At 38.3% G+C, this 18,681-nt stretch overlaps 1 protein-coding gene across 3 annotated transcripts in view; it reads left to right on the top strand.

The window, feature by feature from the left end:
* The window catches only part of Usp53 (ubiquitin specific peptidase 53), a 54,231-nt gene that overhangs the window by 5,624 nt on the left and 29,926 nt on the right, over positions 1 to 18,681 (top strand). For all 3 annotated transcript variants that reach the window (XM_034500257.2, XM_034500259.2, XM_076933207.1), the window contains 3 exons: positions 9,742 to 10,381; positions 16,720 to 16,812; positions 18,092 to 18,226. In XM_034500257.2, the coding sequence (XP_034356148.1) occupies positions 10,238 to 10,381; positions 16,720 to 16,812; positions 18,092 to 18,226 (372 nt within the window). In that variant the 5' untranslated portion in view covers positions 9,742 to 10,237. The remainder of the gene's footprint in view (positions 1 to 9,741; positions 10,382 to 16,719; positions 16,813 to 18,091; positions 18,227 to 18,681) is intronic.

Here is an 18,681-nt window from a genome sequence, read left to right as displayed (position 1 = left end):
ACAAAAGCAGATACATGTTTGTTTTAGTTGGGTATCATAGTTCTCTGTTATGTCGTAACAAATTACCACAAGTTTAGCAATTAAAATAATTCCTATTGTTTTGTAGTTTCATAATTTTAGTGAGGCAGTCCAGATGGGCTCAACAAGGTCTCTGTCCTTGGTTTCCCAAAGCTGAGGTCAGAGTGTCAAATGGGTAGGTTTCTGGCTGGCAAAGTCCTCAGGAAAGAATCTGCTAACAGGCAAATTTTTTTCCTTGTAGGACTAAATCTCAGTTCTCTGGTCCTAAAGGCTCCCCACACTCCTCTTGTGGGCTCCACATCCTTGTTACCCTGCAGGGGTGAAATCTGTGTACCTTCTGTCTACCCCCTACCAGCTAAAGAAAGCTTCCATTGCTTTCAAAGGCTTCTGTCATTAGATTGGCCCAACCAAAAAAAAAAAAAAAAAAAAAAGTCTGTCATCATCTGTGTCAGAAAACATAGATGCAATCAGTGGATTGTATCTTGCCTATCTTCAGATTTTGGACAGTAGGGTGTAAAGTATGGGAATATGTGTGCATGTGTGTGCATCTTATTCTACTTCTCTTCATACTGAAAAAGGTTATGACTATGAAGAGGTTTGAGAGAGCTTTCAGGGGATGGCTGTAGTAGTGATTACATGTCAAAACTCATTCAGCTATACATTAGAGGAATAAATTTTGTTGAGATTTAATCATGCTGCTCAGCTGTTGGACCTGGAGATAGAAAAGCAGGACAGTGTGAGCACCTTCATCTTTGATTTATGTCTGAAGGGTTCCTATATTCTTCCCCTTATCAGTGTGATATCAGCTGCCCTTACCCAGGACCGTAGGATTTCTCACACAGTTCTGGACCAGCCTTCTGATCTACTGCTCTCATGTACTGAGCTCACTTACCCTACCTAGCATTAGTCTGTCTCTGAACATCCATCCATCATAAATAGCCGCTTACCTCAAGTAGCAGCACAGTCATGCTGTGAAGTTTGCCAGTCTAACTGGTATATATTATTAGGTTTTAGTTGTGTATTCCAAGGTTGAAGTGTTTGCTAGCCTTTTAGTCTCAGAGTATTTTCTCCTTGTGTAACCTGTCTTGGTTTTAGCCTTCAGTAGTTCTCTATGTATTCTGTGTACTAGTCATTCTCTGTTGGTTGTAGTTCTTGCAACCTTGTCTCATTTCTGTTTGAAGAGAATTGTTTTCTTAATTCTTTAAGTCCTTTGAATCGTAGTAATTTGTATTCAGTCTTATTTTCTGTTGCATCCAGAACTTTAAATTTTAGCAGCTTCTTTTAAGCTTGGTGTATATTGCTTTGTCATTGAGTTCTATATATTAATCTCACTTTTTAAAAAAATTTAAAGTGTTGGTTTGTTGTTTACTTCTAATTCCTACAACAGTTTGATATTCCTATGACAGTTTAATACTGAATTTAGAGAGATACTCTTTAATCTTGCATGATTCTAATAGTACTGCACTAAATTTCTTTTTTGCTTATCCTTTTGCATTGTGAACACATGCACATAGATAACTTTTTAAGTTATATAAATGTGACTAGTACAGTTCACAGTTATTTTTGGCACAGGTTTTTCCCTCCTTGTCCGCAGGTTGGTTGGGTAGCCTTGTTTCAAATACAAAGGAAATTGCTTGGATGTTCATATAAAACATACATGTTCCCACATTTCATTGCTTTACACCAAATGGGATCATTGTTACATAAAAACACTGTTGCTTTTTCTTCTTCTTCTTTAATTTGATTCCAAGGTCTCTCTGGAGAGTGACTGTAAACAAGCAAGTTTTAGGCGATTTGGGTCATTGGTTCTTATGCATTTTTCATGACATTTTTATTCTGGCATACTACCTAGTGCCTAAGCATCCAGGACCTGTGTGTGACTAAGTGTCCTCTCACATGGAAGCTACTTATGGCGATACCCTGATACCCTTGCTCAAATTGCATTCAGTTTGGGATAGCTCTTCTCTCCTAGAGCTCTAACGGGGAAAGAAGTCAGGTTTGAGTATGTTTAACCAGTGAGACAAAGGAGGCACCTCACTACAGCTCATGGAACTGTAGAAGCAGTCTATCATTTTCAGACTCAGAGAGGAAAGGGCTAAGCCAGCAGGAGGGAGAGGAACCCCCTCATGAGTGAGGGAACAAGAAGGGGAGGACCTGTGTATTCAGACCTTGAGTGGAGTCCAAGATGCTATCTAGTGGTGTGTTCCACAGTTCCTCCAGGGTTTTGGGAGCAGCCTGCCACAAGTTCCATAGAGTCACACAGCTGAGAAATGGGTGTGCTACTTAGCTGCTCTGTCTTTTCAGAGTGTGAGGCTTGAGCAAGTCAAATACCTGAATTTACCCTCACCATAAGAAAGTACTCAGCTAACAGTCCAGATTACCTTACATGGATAGTTGGTTTTCAAAACATCAGAAATCCCCAGAATTGACATGACAAACATTTCTGTATTAATGTTCATTTTGATTAGAGACCTGTCTGCTCCTGACAGCTTCCTATATTGAATTCTAAGAAGAAATTGAGCCTCTTTGGAGTTACTCCAGTTGTAGTGAGACAGCCACTAGACAAGAAGTGCCTCTTTCCTTCTACAGACAAATTACTGTCCAGAAAAGGACACACTTGCAGAATAGTCGACTGATTATATCTGCCTAGACAGAGTAATCAGCCCTTAATAATCCTGCATCACTAAGGTCTGTCAGATGATCCTGGGCCAGAATGCGGAAGAACAGATGCTCCAACGTTATGTAGTATAGGGAGTGTCCAGGTGTTCAGAGGTCTCTATAAATTGGCTAAGTTTTAGAAGCTATGCTTTGTGCTTCCCACATATATAGTTAACTCAGTCATTCTGGATTTCTGATGGGTTGAAAACTTATAGCCTCATAGCCAATCCTGGCTATTTACCTTGAGAGAAAAGATTTGAGTGGATGGTCGTCAGCTGACATTCATCCTAAAGCCAGGTTCAGAGCTAAATGTTTTAGTTAGGATAGATGACAGAGGTTCTGGTTAGTCAACAAAATGATGGACTGGGTATCAGGACTATCTTGTACCTCACAGGTACAAATTGGCATAATTATGCTCTAATTGTATTTTTGAGAGAAAAGTTTCATTTTAACAGGAAGGGTGATATGTAGGAGGAGCTAAGGTGGGAGGAGTACTGAGAGGAAGAGAAGGAGTAAGAAGGAGAGGAGAAGCTAGGTGATGAGAGAGAGAAAGAGGGGGGAGACAGGGAGGCAGATGTTCATGTATCTCCACCAGTCAAAGATAGTTGATATATCTAGGTTGGGTAGCGGGTTACACCTCTGATTGAGCAATACCAAACTTATAAAGCCTATGATTAACATTTTTTAAAAAAATGTATAAATGCAAAAAGGAAAAGGGCATGGGATAGGGGTTTTCTAAGCGGGGGAATGGGGAAAGGAGATGGCATCTGAAGTGTAAATAAAATATCTAATAAAAAATGGGGAAAAAAAAAAAAAGAAAGTACTCAGCTGGAGGCAAGTACATAGGACAGATAAGAACTTGTATCTGCCGGTACTGATAAGGTGGGAGAAGGTTAGAGAATTGGAGCTGTGGAGGGTAAACAAGTCCCACCTCTCATAATGAAAGGCCACCTCACATTGAGAATGATGTAGAGCATTTGCAAATACCTTGTTAGGCTAGTGCATCTCTGCTAATGGTGCTTGCTTTGTTTCCTTCATGACTTACTGCTGGAACCCAGTACACATTGACAAAGTAATGCTTTTATTCTGCAGTGTTCAGCTCAGTGTTGGGTTTGAAGGGTGTGTGTATGTGTGTATTTAACTAATCAACAATAAAAGAAAGTACCATTTCCCTTTTAATCCACCAACAGTATTACTTTTAAAGTTTTTTGGTAAGGTTAGTAGCTCTTAACTGATGCATCATTTTGCCTCTGAACTGAAGAAATTGAAGAATACTCTTTAATATTTCAGAGTAGGTCTCAGGATTTATATATAGTCTTATTCATTGTAGTCTTATTGCAGCGAAAAAATATAAAGCAAAGTAAGCACAGTTAAGATGTTTAAGTTAAGTTTCAGGGGCCTCCTGCTAGTGATCTTATGCAGGACTCTCCTTCCTCCAATAGCAACTTCACGGTGATGTGAAAATGTTGTCTACCAGGAAGCCCACTAGAGACTGTGTCGTACATTTTTTTGTTGGAGGATGGTTACATAGTCATTCTCTACTGAGAATACACTAAAATTCTAGCCTTCCAGAGGGTAATAAACATTTGTGATAAGTTATGTTGTCTATAGCTTAGTGAATTCTCCAGTAAGTGAGAGGGGAAGAAGCTTCCAAGCTCTTAAAGGCCAGCCTTCCAAACAGACCAGCAAAAGCCAGACTGCCATCGTAGGTTTTCTTTTTGAAGTCATGTATGGTCTAATTCCCTACTTAGAGTACATGCCAGTGGTTCTTAGTTACTCACACAAGTACATCCATTACTATGATTTTAGAGTGTTTTATCACCAAGAAAAAAAACCAACCTTGTACCCCTTAGCTACCACCCCTTTCCAAACCCCATCCCACTCCCACCTCCCAGACCTTACTACTCCATTCCTAAGCAACGCCTATTGTACTGTGTGAACGGAATCACAGTATGCAGCCTTCCTTGTCTTTCACTTAGCTCCTTCTCTTTTCCATCCCTGTAGCCTGTTACCAGTAGTTTATTTCTTGTTGTGTCGATGTTCCATTGTATGGCCACACCACACTTTGTTTATCTATCTCTCCATCAGTCGATAGAATTTGGATTATTTCTACTTTTTGGCTAGTATGAACAGAGTTACTTCTTTTCAACATAGCCTCCCCAATGCTTTCTAAAGCATAAATATAGACTCCTATTGAAATACGTTCTACTTTTCGTTCTTTTGACACACTTTTGTTTATAAATTTTTAGAAGCTGCAGTCTACAGTACGTACTTACTTACTTACTGCAGTTATACTGGACTGAGGCTTACCATGCTTGGATATGAAGGTTATGTTTCCTTCATTTGGGGCTATTTTGTAGTTTATTTTCCCTGTGGCCCATGATAATTTGATATTGGGTAATAATGGCTCTTTTTGAAAATTGGGTGACGTTTGACTTTTTATCCAGTTCTGGTACCACTGTCAGTGGGAGAATGCCCATGTCTTTTCTGTTTTCCCCTCAACTACTTAGTCTTTTTGTTTTATACTTTTGCTTGAATTACTTTTAATACTATATTTTCCCCTTGTGGTCATCTGGACGTTCAGATTTTTAGACAGTGTTTTACTGCTTCCATATGGTCTTGTCTCCTATGTCAGTTCTGTCGGTTTTAGAGTTCCTTTTCTTTAATCAGCCCTGTGAAGGTTGGTCTAATGTGATAGCTTTTGCAGAAACTTAGTTTTGTTCATCCTCTCACCTGACAGTTTCTGTTCTACTCTCTGTCTTCATGTTGAATTTGGACTTTATGTCATCCATTTTGCTTGCTTGTTTTCACCTCTCAAGTTGAGCTCTGAAATTCTTACCTCTTTCTAGAGGTATTTACTTTTTTTCCCCCTAGGAATCATTGATAGAGTTTGAGTACATTCATGCCTCTTTTAAATAGTGTTTATGGGTGTGTCTGTGTGTCGCATTGCTTTTTTAGTGCTTTGTATGAGAACTTAAGAATATTTTTAGTAGTTCTGTGAAAGTTTTGTACAATAATATCCCCCTCCCCCATTCTTTCTAGATCCAGTGCCTTCCCTATCCATCCAACATTGTGTTGATTTTAAACCTATCAAGACAGATTTGTGTTGACCAGATGATATTCTTGGATGTGTGGCCTTCCTTTGGAGAGTGGTCTACTTACCAGGGCTACATTCTGAGAAGACACTGACTCTCCTAGAAGCCATCAGTTGTCTCAGCTGGGACTTCCTGTCCAACTCTAATCTCCATTTGGATTTGGTATGGCTTGAGTTTGCAGAGGTCTTGTGTGGGCCTTCTCGAGCACTGAGTTCATATATGTAGCTTCCCTGCAGTGTCCGGAAGATACCTCCTCTGCATTGATCCCTAAGTCTCTGGAAGATGGGGTACTGTATATCTGTTCCATTTAGGGCTGAGCATCTGGTCTATGATTTTCTGTATCTTGGCCAGTTGTAGGCCTCTGCTTAATCCTACCTACTGCAAATTGAAGCTGATGGGCCTTGAGACATGAATCAGTCTATGGGTATGACTTTAACTTACTGCTCACAAATGTTTTCTTTTCCACTTTTTTTTGTTTTTTTTTTTTTTGTTTGTTTGTTTTTCATTTTATACATTATTGTCAACTAGCTAGTACTATGTTGTTTCTTTCCTCTGCTCTTTCATTTCCTATGTTATGGAGGGTTCAGTTCGTGACCTCTTTATGGTTCTTTGTTATTTACCTTGCTTGCTTGCTTATTTATTTATTTATAGCAAGTGAGCATGAAATTGCTTGTATGTGACTGTCTCAGCACACATGTGGCAGTCAGGATCAACCTTGGACTGTCTGTCACACTTGTTGGCAAGCATCTTTAACCAGTGAGCCAGCTCACTGGCCTGCATTCTCTGTGTTCACATTTTCTAAGATTCCAGTCCTATTTACTGGAGGAGTCAATAAGCTAGTCCTCTTTGTGGGAAAGTGAAGCAAGGTGACAGCTCTAATATGTGTGTGAGCTGAGGAAACAGGGGAGGTGGGGGACTTCAGTGATGAAGTCTGAGAATTTATTTCTATAAGGAACTTTTTAAAAAAATTCTTATCAATGATTTTACTTATCTTTATTTTATGTTCACTGGTGTTTGCTGCATGTGTTAGGTTGTCATACTCCTGAAACTGTAGTTAAAGACAACCATAAGCTGCCACATGGGTGCTAGGAATTGAGCCCTGGTCCTCTGGCAGAGAGCTCACTGCTGAGCCACTTCTTCCCTAAAAGGAACTTATTGGCTGCTTATAGGAATGTAATGTATGTAATAGGGGTGAAGACAAGGACAGTCATGCCCAAACAGCTTTTCCTGTAATACAGACTTGATGTAAAGTCTCCTCTACCCGCACATGGCACTGGGTAGCTGTCCTTTCCCATCTTTGTATTGTGTGGATTTAGAGTTCTCTGGAATGGGAAGATTATAACTAGAAATGTCTTCCTTGGTCTGTAATATTTGGCTCTCTCCATCTCTTAGCTGCTGTCTCCTTCCTCCTGTAGGAGCCAGTCACTTTTGGTACCCCCAGGCTTTGTCTGTTTTTAATTAGACTAGCTTTTTTCTGATCTTGAGAAATAGGTTAAAGCAGTGATTCTTAATCTTCCTAATTTGACCCTTTAATACAATTCCTCATGTGGTAGTGTGACCCCCCCGCCCCCAAAGTTATTGAAGGTTGTTACTTTAAAACCGTAATTTTGCTTATATTATCATAATATAAATATCTGTGTTTTCTGTTGGTCTCAGGCAATTCCTGAGAAAGGGTCATTTGACAACTCCCCCCAAGGGGTCATGACCCACATGTGGAGAAACATTGGGTTAGAGGAAAGGAATCAAGAGCACATACTTGTCTGACATCTTATGTAGGAATGGATGGCACAGTATTTTAAAGTATCTGTCATTGCCCCTCACAAATCTGAGTTCTTAAAAGGAAATAATTGTTTCACATCTTTTATTTCATGGTGTAGAATTGGTGACAATTAAGTTTCATTGAAGGACTTTAATTTTAAAAGGACAGTCCATTAAAAATAGGGATTTATGGGCTGGGGGTGGGTGGAGTGAATGGCTTAGTGATAAAATATGGTTCTGTGCAAGAGTGAGGACCTAAGTTTGAATCTCCAAAACCCTCATAAAAATTGAATATAGAGCACAAGTGTCTAATCCTAGCATTTCTACAGAGAGCTGAGAAGCAGAGACAGGGAATTCCCAGGAGCTCACAGGACAGCTAGTCTGGCCTACATAGCAGAAAAACAATGAAGAGACTTTGTCTTGAGCAGGGTAGAAAGCAGTGACCAAGACCAGAGGTTGTCCTCTGACTGCTGTGCTGGTATGTAAGGTATGTGAGTGCCCACATTCACACACAAATAAAACTTTAAATGAAAATAGAAATTTGCTACTGTATTAGTTACTTTCCTATTGCTGAGATAAAACACCATGACCCATGCAGCTTTTTGAAGGAAAGTTCTAGAGGACTAGGAGTTCCTCAGCATCATGGTGGGGAGCAGCAGCTAAGAGAGGTCAACTCTTGATCCATTAGCAGGAGACAGAGAAAGCTAATTGGGGATGGTATGGGCTTTTGAAACCTCAAAGCCCATCCCCTGTGATACATCTCCTTCAACAAGTCCACACCTCCTCCTTCCCAAACAGTTGTACCAGCTGGTGGCCAAGTATTCAAACATGAGAGTCTGTGGGAACCATTCTCATTCAGTTACCACATAAAGAGCTACCAATGTTATATAAACATGGATGAATTTATTAAAAACTTAGTGTATATGATGCATTTCAGGGTTGCTTATATCTCTTTAAGAGGAGGTTGCAAGTTAGAGTTAAATAGAAGAAACAGCTAACATACTTTATAATTTTAAAAACTTTTTTACTTCATTAAGCAGGTCGGTTACTGTTACCTCATGTATGAGGTGAACAGTCCTTGACTTTGGGATGAGAAGAATGTATCTGAGACTGGGCAGCTGATAAGCTGGCCTGGAAACAAGGCCTGTTGACTGATTCCTTAGAGACTGATGGCTTTCTTCTTTCTTCTTTAGTGCTTTGTTTCTGGTGGGTATTTGATCAGTGGTGGTAGACTGACCTAATCCATCATCTTTTATGTGCTGTGAAGATCGAATGCAGTGACTTTCACCTCAGTTTACCAGGGCATTTGTTAAGACCCTATGCGCTCTCTCTTACCTAGCATCCCTTTGCTTTCTTCCTTAGCATTTCTCCTGCCACATTGGGCTTCTTTGTGTTCATACATCATATCAGATATGGTCCGGGCTTAGCATCTGAAGTTGCTGTCCACGCTAATTGGGGTTCTTCCCCTCAGATAGCTTTACCTCCTTCAAATCTGTAGGCATAAGCTTTTTAGTGAGGCCTTCTCAGCTGTCCTGCCATCCTGCTTCCTTACCCTTCCTTCCCTTGTTAATACTCAACAGGTAACTCTTCTAGTTATTTATTCCAGTTATTTATTATTTGTCAAAGTATGAAGCATTGTCTGAATGTTCTCATTGTGCTAGTTCAGTGCTTGGAATTTCTAAGTATTTGTTAAAATGAAAGAGTGCAAGAAGGAAATGTAGTTGAGTAAACACAATGTTGATAGTTCGTACTTGTTTTTCGTTCATCAGTTGAACATTTAAAATCCATTAAAACAGGAGCACACATTTGCGAAAACTGGGATACCTCACTCAGGATTTTTATTTAGTTTATTTCCTTTAGGAACTAATTCAATTTATATAAAATCTAACTGTCTTGAAAAAAGACAGTCTGTTTATAGACCATAAATGTATTTAATACAATAATTGTTGACAAATACAGAATACCACCTCAGATTTAATGTATTTTTTCAGATATTTTTCTTGTATTTTTCTCTGAACATTGCAGTTTTGGGGTAGGTAGTGATTAATATCCTACTTAGAATAAGTCTAAATGTTTTTATTTTCATATTTCAGAATGCTGTTCTAATCCTTTTGATGATGAATTGTGATCTATTCAATGATTGTGTGAAATAATAAGTGAGAAACTCTTGATCAGCTTTTACTTAATTTTTTTCTTTTTTTTTTTTTTATAGATTTTCTTTGAGGTCATGCTGATAACATATGGAGTCCTCTTTGCTAACTTCACCCAGATCAGAGAAAAGCTGCTTCACTAGAGAAACATAAAGAAAACAAATGACCAGAGGAACCCTGCAAATGCCAACTCTGCACCTTGAATTTTCTCTTGTTTTCAGCCCAACAGGACTAAACTTTCACGTTAAAGAAAATGATCTATTCATCATATATTTCTAGCAGTTAAAGTTATTTTTATCAGCTTGTCCAACTTATAAATTTTCAGAATTATTAAACCTGGAAGGCCTTGTTTAAAATAGGTTGCTTTTTAGCTCTCAGAAATTCAACATTTACTTTGTTTTTACATATGAAAGTACTCAGAAATGTAGCACATCGGGAACAGTATGGACTTGGAAGCGTACAGTTTTATTGTGGATTTAAGTGGATGACGTCACCCATTTTCTTGTCCAGAATACCACATAAGCATATTAATTTTAATGCAAAAGAAGTGGCTTGACAATGGCCTGGGTAAAATTCTTACGGAAACCTAGTGGTAATCTTGGCAAAGCCTATCAAGCTGGGAGTTTGCTGTCCCTAGCCCCTACTGTAGGCTTGTTAAATGAACCAGGACAGAACAGCTGCTTTCTTAATAGTGCTGTACAGGTGAGACTTTAATTACTTGTTTCAGCCTTTAGTGTGTTTTTAAGGGACTCTACTCTAATGATCTTTCACCTCCTCATTGTCTGGAAGACTTCTCTTGTGTTTAGGGTTGATTATATGAACCTCTTTATATATGCATGAGCATATAGGTTTCTGTGTATGTGATACATGAGGTCAAAAGTTAGTACCATGTGTCATTCCTCAGCTGCTTTCCACCTCGTTTTTGAGGCGTGGTCTCTCACTGAACATGCAGCTGATCCATTCAGCTCGGCTGAATTGGTTGAGCTCCAGGGAAATGCCTGACTCCTCCTTCCCCAGCCCGGGGGTTACATACTTTACCATAGCTGCTTTCTTCATGGTCCAGGGATCTGAACTCAGGTCCTCAGGCATGCATGACCACCAGTACTTTACCAACTAAGCCTTCTCCTCAGTCTTCGAATACCTTAATGTCACTGTTAATGGTGTAGAAGATGTTCTTCTGAACGTTTTGGTTTTTATAATAATTAGAAATGATATTTTCCCATAGAATGATATACTGCTCTGGTATAAAGAACGTTTTTATTCAAAATGCTTAATAAATTAAGAATATTTTAAAATTTTTTTAAATTTTAAAAAAAAAAACATTTTTTGTTTTAATTAGCTATCACTCTTCTGCATGTTTTTTTTTTTTAAATAAGTCAGGTGTAGATCCCAGTTGATGGGATAGAAACAAATGAGCTAGTTTGAAATAAGAATGCAAATTTGATGGGGGCACCCTCTCAGAGGTGAAGGGGAGGGCAGATGTGGGGAAGAACTCTGGAAGGGGGTACCAGGAAGAGAGCAACATTTGGGAAGTAAATAATAAATACAAATAAAATATGAATGCAAATTTATTTTATTTCACCTTACAGTGACCCTTAAATTTCCACTTGAATTATAATTTGAGTACTACTGTTTTAGATTAACTGAAGATTATTTCAATTCCTGTTTTGAAATTATTTCAATAAATGTGTATATAAACATTCTTTCCTATTTTTAATAATCTTTCTTCTGTGAAATATGCTTTGCTCTTTTAGCAGTTTCATATGTTTTCTTCTGAACACTATTAGATAGGGCTGTATTGTTTATTTAACGACTCTACACATCTGTGACATGCCACATGCCCCGGTATCTGAACACTTGTTCTCAGGTGTTCTCCACCTGGAGGAAAGGGAGCCAGAAGCATTAGGAAAATACTGACTCTAGTTCACTTTGGACCTTAAACAAGTGTTCCACCTAGCTCAGAGTCTAGTGGTATTAAGAGAAGAGACTGTCCTTAGAGAATGGCAGTGGATATCAGGAAATTCAAGCACCAGATATTTGAAGTTAAATGCTTTGATTGGATCCAACTGTCAATTTATGTCTTTTCCTGTTTTCTACTTTTACATTTTTCCTTTTCTTTAGTTCCCACAATTTGTGTGTATGTGTGTGTGTGATTTAGGGAGACAAAACATTTTATAACAAGTTGTAAGTATGGAAATGTTCTCTTGGTAACATTTTTTCCAATGGACATTCCATTTTTAAATGGACATGCCGTGAAGACTATTTTTGTTTATGGTACTTCATTGCTACATTAAATAGAAGCACCTTCAATGTAACATCTTTTTCTTCTGTTTACTAACTTTTTTATAATGCTGGCCTATTAGTAATATATTATTCTAGCTTTTATATGTTTAAAAAAATCCATTTCAGTCCTATATTTGAAAGATTAAGGAATTAAAGGTGGGTGTGGAGGTGCATGCCTTTAATATCAGGTCTTGGGAGGTTGAGGCAGGAGGATTGGAACTTCCAAGATCAGCCTTAGGTGTATCACAAATGGGGGAGATGGGACCTCCCAAGCCTCCTGATGGTCTTCCTTCTGTATTCCCATTGTCTCTAAGGAAAACGTGTTTGATCTTCACTTTTCTGTTTGCCATACATCCTTACCTTTGGCCACTCTTAAGGTTTTTTCCTTAGTGTTGTTCATAGTTGAGTTTGTTGAGTCTCTTGAAGCTGTCAGTTTGACATTTTTCCTGTCTGTCCCTCCTTTGGGAGACTCCAGTTACATGGTTGTTTCAAGTGGCTTGTGGTCTTCACTGTCTTTCTTAGCCCTTTTTCCTCTGCGACATTCTTCTGGATTCTATTTCTTTGTCTTGAAGTTAGTTCTTTACCTTTTCAATGTCTAATCTGCTATTTGTGGTATTGTATTTTTCATACTGGGTGTGGTAGTGCATGCCTTTAATCCCAGTACTTGGGAGGCAGAGGCAGGCAGATCCCTGACTTCAGGACCAGCCTGGTCTACAAACTGAGTTCCAGGACAGTCAGGGCAACACAGAGAAACGCTGTTTGGAAAAACAAACAACAAAAAATATATTTTTTATCTTAGACATTTTGATTTTCATTAATAAATATTTGATATGTGTCTTCATGTGTTCAGTCTTAACCTTTAGTCTATGAATTGTTTTTCTGTGCTTACCTACTAATTTTACCCTTTATACAGAATTTTAGTGTTCTATTTTTTCTCCCCTCCCCCCCCCCCTTTTTTTTTGCTTTAATGGCCAGTAATTTTTATTGGCTATCATAGAAGTTTTACATTATGGGATTATAGATATTTTCAGGATTCCTAAAGATAACCTTAAGCTTTATTCTGGGCCAAAATTAATTTAGTTGTAAATAGTCTGGTTATTTTGGTATTCTGGTTTCTTGGGCAGGGATAGTTTTATTTACTCTTAAGGTTAGTTTTTTTCAGACACTTCTTTACTTCAGCCAGGGCTCTTGTGAACCTTAAGTTTAACACCTTGACTATTGAGATTAGGTCTCATCCTGGTCCTCCATGAGCTCTGAGCATGGTTTCTTCTAGTTCATTTGAGTGTTTCATTCCCTGCTTGTGCATACCAGTGTGCTTGGAGGGAGCCTGTGTGATCCCAGTGAGGACTCTGCAGTGCTCTGCCCTACCTGCTCCAGCAGCCTCCAGTGTTCAGATGTTGCTACAGGCTAATTTGTAAAGCCAATTCTCATTGGAAAAAACTATTATTCAAGTAGACTTCATGTCAGAAAACATTTTGTTAGTGATCAGTTTCATGATTATTTTTAAAGATGGCTCAGAAATAAATTGAGGAATCTATCTTGTAAGGCCATACCAATTTCAAATGCAGCTATGAAAAGGTATGCATCCAGTGAAAGACAGCGAATGAATTTGTACACTGTGTCTCTCATTTCTTATCATTTTAGTATATTTTATAGTGTTTTAAAGTGAGGGATATGATCAAAGTTTATATATTCCCTCGGGAAACTTATATGATTATATGTACTGATTGTGGGGTGTACTTAAGCTATATGTAGAAATGCAAAAAAACTGCATAATATCTTTTAGGATTTATATTAGATAACTACATGCAAGAAATGAAAAAGGAGTATATATTGCTAAAAACTAATTAGTTCAATAATTAGCTGAAACTTATTTTGTAACAGATAATAATAGACTATAATTTTATGAAATAGCATGAACATGGATTATAATTTAGCATAATTTTGTGATAAGGATTTGTTTTAAGGTTTTATGCTACTGTGTTGAATAATATATAGAAAATATTATTTTGAAATTTTCATATATGTATACAATGTATTCTTATCATACCCATCCTCCACTACCTTCCCTCAATTTCTCTGGGACTCCCCAGCTCATCTCCATTCCTATTTCATGGTGGGGTGGTGGTGTTTATCAGCAGCAGCAGCAGCAGCTTCTTCCTCTCCTCCTTAGTCCAGATAGTACTGACATATGTACATGGATTGGAGCCGTGCCACAGCAGACACCACACACACCCCCAGAGTGACTCAGCAGCCATTAGTCATCAATAGCTCCTTTGCTGGGGGTTAGGGCTCCTATAGTGCCTTTTGCATTCTTGCTAGAATTTTTACTGGCTTAATCTTGCACAGGTTCTTTGCAGATAACCATAGGCACTGTGAGATGACATTTGCAAAAACCATGTTACATCCAGAAGTCTCCATTTTAGAGTTCTCGTCTTCATCTGGCAGCTTAGTACAGGCTATTGTTTATACCTGGTACATTGGTCAGATACTCTCTGCATTAACTGTCACCCACAACTAAAAGAAGTTTCTCTGACCAGAGTTGAGAGCAACACAAATCCACTGGTATGAACTTAGATATTAGAAGTTAACTTGACAATTTTAATTTAATAGGAGTTTTCCCTACCTCTAGATCCTAATGTATCCCAAGTCATGGCCTTTTGACAAGTTTACAAACTCAGACATGAAATGGAACAGACCTTGTATCAATCTGAAAGTGGTTGGTTACTCCCATAGCTGTCATGCCACTGTTGCATGAGTACGCTATATATCCAGGGAGGTCAATGCTGTAATTTACAGGGTCTAGTAAGATCACTGATGATGCATGTCTTCTCTCCTCCTTCAGCTTCTGTAGCACCTTCCAGCACTGAACACTAGCTAGCAGGGAGAGAGTTTCCTAGTCAGTCTGGTTGATTCTCTGTGTCCTGCAATGGAAGTGAGTGGTATCCTTAGCTGTGGTGTCTTACCATCTAGTTATGGTGGACAACCAAATGTGATGGTACTAGCCCGTGTGTTTTGAGGTGCCTCTAGTTAGGTAGTAGGGAGATATTCATCCATGCCTGGCGCTGAGATTGCTATGGAGGAAACTCTTCTGGCCCATCCATGGAGAACACTTCTGTTCAGTCTCCTTTTTAAAATAAATTTTAAAATTGAAAGATATTACTGACTTTATGAATAGATTCTTGAGAGTTTTCTATTTACTGAATAATTTGCATTTTCAGGTGCCAAGAAAGTATTATGTTTGAGATGTTAGGTGCTGGTAAATTCTTTGAGTTAGAAGCAGAGTTCTATTTAGTAGCTAACATTTGCTGAGTAGTTACTATGTATCAGATCCTTGCCTGATTATTACATCTACCATTTCATTTAGCCTTTATAACTCCTGGCGATAGATGCTGTAGTAAACATTTGGCTGTCAGTTCAAAAACTTCAACAGAAGAGCTGGAGCCATCTGCCTTCAGATCTGTGTTGTTAGACAGTTTGCTGTCATTAATCTTCATCATCTTTGTTAAGTCCTTTGAAATGGATTTCAATCTTCTATTTTTATGATATGCTGAGATAATATATAGGAAGTTAGTATTACCAAGTACTCTACAAAACACGCATTTTGTTTTTATTAACCTTTTACTAACATCTTGTTTGTTTGTTTGTTTGTTTATTGGTTTTTCAAGACAGGGTTTCCTCTGTGTAGTCCTGGCTGCTCTGGAACTCTCTCTGTAGACCAACCTGGCCTGGAACTCAGAAATCTGCCTGCCTCTGCCTCCCAAGTGCTGGGATTAAAGACGTGCGCCACCAATGCCTGGTTTAACATATTATTTTTAGTTGAGATAATTTAGATGTTTTAAGTGGGTTCTTCTAAGGTATTATTATTTAAAGAAATTACTAAAAAGATACAGGGATTCATGATAAACTTGCTTGTATATCAGTTATGCGTCAGGCCCAGCAGTATATGCTTTGCATTTTGTATATTAATCTTCCCCCAAACTGAGACATGTAATATTATTCCACTGTGTAGAATGTAGGTTTTATAAAATGGGTTTTAGGTACTGGACTGATTTTTTTTTTCAACTGTTATACTTTTTTTGTTGTTGTTGGTTTTTTGTTTTTTTGGTTTTTTGTTTTTTTGTTTTTTTGTAGTTTGACTTTGTCTCTTTGTAGCCAGTGTCAAAGGAGTAATTGTCATGAATATATTCAGGTCATTGCTTGGCTATCCCCACACTGTTCCTCTTACCACAGGAGTCTTTCATTTCGTGTGCATGATCACACATAGTGGTCACACGTTCTTCTTGCTAAGACATACTGACTACTATTTTCCTAGCTTCAAAGTCTAATTATATTTCCTTCCTAGGTTTCCAGTGTTTCCAAGTATTACAATCTTGTCTTCTTTCATGTCTCTGCCAGATTCTTTATGTAGTATCCCTTATTTCCTGTCTGTGAGCAGATACTTAGCTGAAAGCTTTGTGTGTGTGTGTGTGTGTGTGTGTGTGTGTGTGTGAGAGAGAGAGAGAGAGAGAGAGAGAGAGAGAGAGAGAGAGAGAGAGAGAGAGCGCTCTATTCTCATCGTAGCTTTTCAGGTGAATCAATAGGAATTTCCTCTATGTAGTGTTGTACTTCCCGTTTCTAGTGATTATGCAAGTCCAGTTATGTACAGGAGATTAAAGAGGTTACTTACTACTTTACTGCTTTTAAAATATCCAAATATGCTTTTTTTATATAGTGAGAACAATCTCAATTCTGTTTTTCATTTAAATGTTTTTTAGGTTTTATGGCAATTAGATATATTCCGAAGAAGCTTGAGAGTTCTGACTGGACATATATGTCAGGGAGATGCCTGTATATTTTGTGCATTAAAGGTAATTTAGTAATTACTATTGTTTCTCCAAAATTTTAATTTTGATGGTTATTTAATATGATTGTGATTGAAGTTCATTGTCAAATAACATAGTTTTGAAGATGAATGTTAAAACATGCCAAGTTTTTATCCTACTTTTATGTTAGATAATTAAAATTTAATTTTTTAAATAATATGTAATTGTTGAGAATATTCTTCATTGTTTTATAATTATTATTTATTTTAATGACTGTTCTTAGCTACTACTGAGTTCTGGGTCCTGCTCTCATTATTGGGTTAATGCAGTGCGCATAATTTGTAACAATCTCTGTTCTTCCTACCATTGGGATGAGGAAGCAGGTAAATTTCAAGTTCAAGGCTGTCCTGAGCTACATAGTGAGATCCTGTTAACATAAACAAAAACAACAAAGTCATTCTCATGGAGCCTATATCCTTTTGTAGTAGCATAGGAGACAATGCAAAAGCTGCATATAGAGCGTTAGGTGGTAAGAACTATGTGAGTGGCTGAGGAGGAAATAGTAGCCAGAGAAAACCAGGAAGTATTAAGGAGCTAGAAAACCCTCACCAAAAGGTTGACAATTGACTCAAGACCTAGAAAAGATGATCGAGTTTCAGTAAAGGGCTTTGTGGGAGAGAACCTTCCAGGTAGATATAGAAACAACTTCAGAATATTGTTCAGTGAATACCAAAAAAGTCTGGGCACCAGAAACATTGTGAGCAAGAGAGAGTGATGAGAGCTAGGCCTCAGAGGTAAAGGGAGTTCTGGGGACTTCAAAGTAGGCCTGGTCAGAGGAGGGAAGGGTGGCTCCTCAGTGTTTGTTGTACAAACATGAGCCTTGGATGTGGATTCTCCTGTAACCCAGCTCTGGCAGTCAGAGGTGGGAAGGGTGCCTATGGCTGTAGGGTGCCTCCCTCCATGTTGTGTTTGAGCAGGTCTCTAACTGAACATGGAACTCAGTGAGGAGTCAGCTAGCCAGCTTGCTCTAGAGACTCCCTGTCTCTGCCTTCTGCATGGTGGGGTTGCAGCCAGGCTCTCTGTGCCCACCTGGTGTTTGCCATGGTTTCTGGGGGTTCAGACTCCAGTCCTCAAACCAGTGCTTTGCCTTCTGAGCCATCTCCTTGGTTCTTGAATAATTAACTTTATATGGAATTTCAGGACTAGGACTGCTCTTTATTCATTTCTGGGTATGAGTATGCTGCTTCTTTATGTTGTAGTGAATTTATTAAAGTGTTTGTAAAGTTGTTGGCATTCGACCTACTGATATACTTTTGATTTCTAGACAATATTTGCACAATTTCAACACAGCCGAGAAAAAGCACTTCCTTCAGATAACATACGGCATGCTCTTGCAGAGAGCTTCAAAGACGAGCAGAGGTTCCAGCTCGGCCTCATGGACGATGCTGCAGAGTGCTTTGTAAGGATCCCGGCCAGACCTTAAGAACTTAGAAGAATAGTTTTAATTCTTTATGTGATCCAAATTAGAAAACAAAAAAATATTAAAAATGAAAAATGTTAGAACTGGTCAATGTCTATATATATCTTATTCATTCTTCAAGATTGAATTTAAATCATTCTGGGTTTTATGTTATATATTGGGTTCTGATGATTTATGCTCTGATTTTTCTGTATGTTAGTTTATAAAAATATACATATAGTTGTTTTATGATAAATTTTATGTAATGTATATACTGACCACCCAGCTTTGTGTTCTATTTTGTTTTTAATCTTTCAAGACCAGTTTGTGCTGCCCAAATACTTTGGGATGTGTAGTTCCACTGGAGAGTAGCTGACCTACCAGAAGCTACACTCTGGGAAGAAACTGTCTTTTCCTCTCCCAGCAGCTGACTTTTGCCAAAAACTATGTGGCCA

This window comes from Arvicanthis niloticus, chromosome 4 (genome assembly GCF_011762505.2).
Source record: "Arvicanthis niloticus isolate mArvNil1 chromosome 4, mArvNil1.pat.X, whole genome shotgun sequence".
NCBI classification, from domain to species: Eukaryota; Metazoa; Chordata; class Mammalia; order Rodentia; family Muridae; genus Arvicanthis; species Arvicanthis niloticus.
Note: the sequence above shows the minus strand (reverse complement) of the source record. Positions and strands in the feature narration are given on the sequence as shown.